The sequence below is a fragment of the Ischnura elegans genome, chromosome X (genome assembly GCF_921293095.1).
Source record: "Ischnura elegans chromosome X, ioIscEleg1.1, whole genome shotgun sequence".
NCBI classification, from domain to species: domain Eukaryota; kingdom Metazoa; phylum Arthropoda; class Insecta; order Odonata; family Coenagrionidae; genus Ischnura; species Ischnura elegans.
This window is the reverse complement of record NC_060259.1, coordinates 116,116,770-116,123,010: the sequence shown is the minus strand read 5'-3', so window position 1 is coordinate 116,123,010 and position 6,241 is coordinate 116,116,770. Positions and strand designations below refer to the sequence as shown.

At 40.9% G+C, this 6,241-nt stretch overlaps 1 protein-coding gene across 1 annotated transcript; it reads left to right on the top strand.

Moving 5' to 3' along the window:
• The first annotated feature begins 1,720 nt into the window (after positions 1–1,720).
• On the top strand, positions 1,721–4,266 carry LOC124171070 (putative nuclease HARBI1). Its single transcript, XM_046550218.1, has 5 exons — positions 1,721–2,072; positions 2,376–2,432; positions 2,893–3,111; positions 3,200–3,408; positions 3,521–4,266. The coding sequence occupies exons 1-5, from the start codon at positions 1,779–1,781 to the stop codon at positions 3,819–3,821; spliced, it is 1,080 nt and encodes a 359-aa protein (XP_046406174.1). The 5' UTR covers positions 1,721–1,778; the 3' UTR covers positions 3,822–4,266.
• Positions 4,267–6,241: the final 1,975 nt, after the last annotated feature.

The window sequence follows — 6,241 nt, the reverse complement described above, 5'->3', positions numbered from 1 at the left end:
TGAGACTTAATATGAAGGTGGGTGGTGAAAAACTTGAGCAGGTTGAGCAATTCAACTATTTAGGCAGTACGTTAGAGGAAAACGGATACAGTAGTAAGGACATCAGGAAGAGAATAGCATTAGCGAAGGAGGCGTTCATGAGCAGGAAGGAGCTTCTAAGAGGATCGTTATGTAAGAGTTTAAAGAAAAGGTTAGTGAAGAGTTTGATCTGGAGTGTAGCTCTCTACGGTGCGGAAACGTGGACACTAAGGAAAGAAGACGAGAGAAGATTGGAGGCATTCGAGATGTGGGTATGGAGAAGAATGGAGAGGGTGAAATGGACGGAGAGGAAAAGGAACGACGAAGTGCTGGATATGGTTGGCGAGGAGAGGCAGCTTTTAGATGAGATACGCAGGAGAGAGAAGGTATGGATGGAGTTAGTGCTTAGCGGGGAGGGGATGTTGAAAATGGTGTTAGAGGGTAGAATGTTAGGTAAACGAGGGAGGGGAAGGAAAAGAATAGGATTTTTAGATATATTGAAAGAGAGTAGGCCTTACTGTGAGTTAAAGAAGGCAGTGCTGGAAGGTAAGGGAGGCTCCCAGATCACTTCTTGCGTACTCCATGGAATACTACATATCAATGTTAGACACATGTAATACACCCATTTAAACTCAAAAAATACAAAGTTATGATTCATTTGAGAAAAACCTAATGCATCTTTTATAAAAATAACAACTCCTCCTCCTCTTCTATTTTAAGAAAAGGAAATTTTCCACGAAAAGCACATAGGTACGGCCGTAACGAGATAATAGCCGTGATAGTTCTGATAGCCGTGGTAATCAGTGCGTTAAAAACTACATACTGCTGCCCTGAACCGTCCCAAGAGGTTGGGTTGATGACATACCAACGGGTGAGGGTGGTTTAAGGCGGGTGGGGATGGTTTAAGATGGGAGGGGGATGGTTTAGGGCGGGAGGGGGTGATATGGAGGGGTGGGGGCGGTAGGGGTGGGGGTGGGTGCCCCAAAGAGTCCCACGAGGGTTGGGTTGGGTCACACCCATGGCTAGGGGGTGGGGTTACGTCATCTGGGTAAAGGTGCCCCAAAGGGTCCATATTAGTAGTGATAGGTCAACGGATAATATGATCCTTCGAAAAACAAGAATAATGAAAGAATTAAAATGATGGGAAAAATTGTACCAATTTCAGTATTTGCAGCTAGCATTCGAATTTTGATGCCAAAAAAACGTGGAAATCTTCTTGCCGCGGCTCCAGATGTGGCATTTCCCCGAATGGCCCACTGAAACAATGAAATGAATCCCTCTTCCACGATCCGACCCCACCACGTAGGTAAATATTTTCATTTCCCTCGGGAATCACACCAAAGAAATCATCGAACCCCATCTGATGGAGGAATCCCTTGTTCGCTCTTTGACCGCCTTAACTCGACAGTGCACACAAGGGGAGTCGGGGTGCGAGGCCGCTTTGGCGGTCGAAGAGGAAATAAAGAGAAGGACGGCGCGCGCGTGCATGGCGGTGCATCGAGCGGTGGAAGCGAGAGAGAGAGCGAGCCTGTGGTCGCGGCGTCTCCCTCGCGAGAAGTGAGTGAGACAAAGGCCCGTATCATAAAAGTCCCCTCGAAGCCGGCCTCCACCTCATTGTCGTCAGGAGGAGGAGATGCGATATCATAAAACCGACCTCAACCTCAAAAACGTCGAATTTTGAAGCCAGCCTCGACTCAAACTTTGAGGTTAGATTGTTGTCGGCTCAAAGCGTTTGAGGTGTCTTCCGCCATTGTGAGAAGATGGATGCTTTCCCTAATGTGGAAGATGACAACGATTTGGAAGAGTTTTTGGGGCATATTGAGGACGATGCTTTCGTATATGCACCCAGAATCCGTCTAGTGGATAGAGACAATCCACTAGATTGGTACACAGACGAGGAATTCTTCGTCCGGTACCGCTTCCAAAAAGTAACCGTAACCGACGTGTTACTTCCGATGCTACGGCCCGATAACGCCGACTTGAGAGGCGTTCCTGTCCCTAGGTTTCTACAATTGCTGGCTGTGCTAAGGTTTTATGCCACGGGCAGTTTTCAGGTGAGTGTTTTAAATACTTTTCCTTATATATTTGTTGTGGTGTGCTTATCATTGATATTAGTTGTTACGTACAACATCATTGCTTTTATTCTTCTCGCACTGTATAACTAATAATCATGAAACACCGGACGTAAAGTATATTAGTTGACGAAAGCATTTAGGTATATATGAACTTATTATAAGCTAAAGGTGTTACATATGTGCATCGCTACACGAATTTCAGATAAATATTTATATGGTACGTGATTTATATAATTCGAAACGCCATTTATAATTATTTATGTGTATTTTTCATTGTTGTAGATAGTCGCCGGCGATTTTCACGAACTGGCTCAGTCGACAATGTCGAGGATAATTAAGGTATGCGACTTTGTTTATTATGGCACAATCATGGGCGTACCCAGCGAGGGGCAGCTGCCCCTCCCCCCTAAAAGCAAAAATCGCAAAAGCCTTTAAGCAAAACCAGTACCGAATTGAAACGAAAGCATTGAATAAATTTTCTTTAAACCCATGAAAAATGATATGCAACTAATATATAAATACTTTTTCAAGGAAATAATCCCATAAACTAATGTTGCTACATAGTTCCCTCCCCCTAGACCTTGGCTTGCCCCCCCCCCCGGTATGATCCTGGGTACGCCCTTGCGCACAATTCTGAATCATCTCTATATATTTATCTTTTACCTTGATCAAAGAGAACAAAAGAGTTGGAAACCTACTTACATTTAAGTCGTGTTACTAAATCGTAAGTGTAATGATTAATGCTTCTTTAAAAACATACAACACATTGGTTTGATGATTTGATCCAATTAAATTGCAGGTTATTAGCATAGAATTTGCCGGAAAGCTGCCAGAGGTAGTGAAGATTCCTCAGTCAAATGAGGAATTAGCCACTGCCAGAAACCTTTTTTATCGTGTGGCACACTTTCCTGGGGTTGTAGGGTGTGTAGATTGTACGCACATCCCTATCACCAGTCCTGGAGGTGAACTGGCCGAGGTATATCGTAATAGAAAGGGATACTTTTCCCTGAATGTACAGGTAAATGTTAATTTTGATAATGATATGATTATTTACCTCATTAATAGAACACATACAAGTGATATTTGCTTTACTCTGCATGTGATAGGTGGTTGTTGGTCCCAGGTTGGAGATTCTGGATATCGTTTGTCGATGGCCTGGGTCTACGCACGATGCTAGGATATTCCACAATAGCCGACTGCGTCTCCGTTTCGACAGAGACGAAGTCAGTGGCTTATTGCTGGGAGATAGTGGGTATCCACAGCTGAGATACCTCTATACACCAGTGCGCAACCCAGCCACACCAGCTGAGCGGAGGTTGGTTTGAGAAAAAAATATCTTGTACAATTTTTTATTCAAAAGGGTGATGTGCAGTGACAAAATGATTTCATGGAAATGATAGGGGACTTATACATATCATTTTTTTCAGGTACAATGCATCACACATTGCTACCAGATCTGCAGTGGAGAGGGCATTTGGGATCTGGAAGAGGCGATTTCCCTGCCTCTCCATGAAACTGAGGACAGCCACTCAGACATCAGCAAAAATAATTCTGGCTTGCGCTGTGCTCCACAACGTGGCCATCAGCCAGAGGGAGCCAGTTCCAGAGAACATACACTTGGAAGATCCCCATGCTGATGTTCCAATACCTGCCGTGCAAAACAGAAATCTCCGTGCAACAGCTGAGAGAAGGGCTTTTATTAACCGCCATTTTGCACGCCATCAATAGGTCCAACACCACTATATTCAACATTACACTCAACACTTCAATTACAATTCAATTACACTCTACATATCACATATCATACACAGTTAAATTTTAAATAATAATAATATGCAATGAAGGTGTCATTGCTTTATAAAGGTAGAGTGATGACATGTCAATGCATATTATTATTATTTAAAAGCATCTGTTTGGGCACATCAACACACAAAACACAGACATACACACCCTCTCTTGAAGTACTGGAGAGCTAGGGAAATGCCTTTTGGTCCCTGGTTCAAGGAAAGGAAAATCCTGATAGTCACCTCCCCGTGGTAGAGAGGGGGCAACGTTTGTAAAAACGGCTAACGACACAGGGACCGATTATCTCCCGGTATAAGGAGAAACATTGAAGAGAGCCATCCTCTTCCAGAGGGTGAATGATCAGACAGAAGTTAGGATTGTATTCAGCCCTTTGTTATGGAAAACAAGTTTTAAATGCACATGAGCTTCATCCCAGGATAAATTAATGCTGTAAGGTGAAAGAGGGAGGCGGGGAAACTTCTGGTAACATGATTGAAAATAGGAGCATGGGATGTCTGGGGTCAGAATAGGAAATTAAATTGTCAGGAGGGTAATAAAGCAATGCAAGACCATTAAGAGGCCACAAAAGCATAGCATAGAGTGCACAATGTCACGCCATGATCATTTTGTTAGGTACATGCATATATAAAACACATTCAATGCAGGTTTTAAATGATAACAAATAATGGTTGGCTGCTCATAGTGGTAAATGATATTTTTTTAGGGGTTAAACAATATTAGCATGTCCATATGGTAGTGCATGTAAACTTTTGGGATCCAGTTTCAAATTAAATTGGCTTTTGGGAACATAATCACTGATACACTTTATCATGTTTCACAATACCTTTTAATAGTCTGATCTAGGTTTTGACTGTGTATGATATGTCATTCTCAAAGGTTAAAATACCAGTTTGCAAGCTTATTTATAGTTATTTGGAAAGGTCAAAGGGGTTAAAGACCTTCAAGTGACTTGTCTTTACCCCCCTTGACCTTTCCAAAACAGTATAAGATCACCAAACATGTATTTTAACATTTGAGAATGACATATCGTACGGAGTCAAAACCTAGGTCAGACTATTAAAAGTTTTGTGGAACATACTAAAGTGTATCAATGATTATTTTCAGCTGTCACACAGCTCCACCAAATATCACCACCCACCCTTTCATTGGAAATTGGTTTTTTATTTAAATACTTCCAAGTTAATTGTTTGTTTAAACATATGTTGTGACTAATTACAGCTTTTCTTATTTTAACTAGGTAAGCCTTTGACGTTATTGGACATGGACTCCCCCTGGACCTTGGCACATAATAATCATCACTGGATAATAACTGATTAGATTATGTAATTATTTTAACAAATGCTAATGCTCTAAAATTATATGCTTTCCCACACCCTATAACTGTGTATCACATCATATTACATTATTTTGTTTTCCAGATAATATGTTATTTTAACTTGTCATACCTGCAAGGTACCTATACGATTACCGAGGTTTCTCCCAAAACTTATGTATTTTATCTCTGCTGTTGCAATTATTAAAAAAATATCAAGCAACTGATGCCTTTTCTTTCTAAAATATTATTGACTAAAATCTTGTATGATTACTTTCCTCTCAACTTTAAAGTATCACCAAAAAATAATTTTATTACTATATAATAAACACCAAAATGCCTCATATCAAATAGAAAAATTATTCTTTACTATTTGTACACTTTGCAGTGCAGATAATGATGCAAATAATGATTTAGATGAATAACGATTCAAAATATCCAGTTTAGTTTTGAATGAAAATATATATTTTTCAAAGGTCACTACTTGACAATGTTTATGGTGGTTTATACCAACCAATGACAAATAAATTGATTGATTGACCCAGAGGAAAGTTCTGCAAATTCCATACCCCTAAAATAAATACCTTTCTTAAATAAATGCAGTTAAAAGAAACAGCACCAATTGACCAGCATGCATATTAAGGGATAAGCAGGCATTGTAAAGAAAACAATTTCATGCCATATCAGATAAATATATTTCAGACCATGCAGGCAGAAGCAGGTTATTCTGTGCAATTTGGTAGTACAAGGACATAATTGAGTGCATGCAGACCGTCATAAGCAATGCAAGATGTTGGCAGAAATAATCATGGACGTGCAGCAATTGAGGAAGGCGTGGGAGTGAGGAAAAGGGTGCTTGGAGCGAAAGCAAGCGACAAGCACCACCCAGAGCTATAGGCACATGGAGTGAATCACAGCAGTGGAGGTAAACCAACAGCACCAAGGGCAATCAGGAGAGATGGATGCAAGGTTGTAGCACTCGAGGAATTGCAAGTAGAATATAAGCAGCACCTTTCACTTACTATATTGT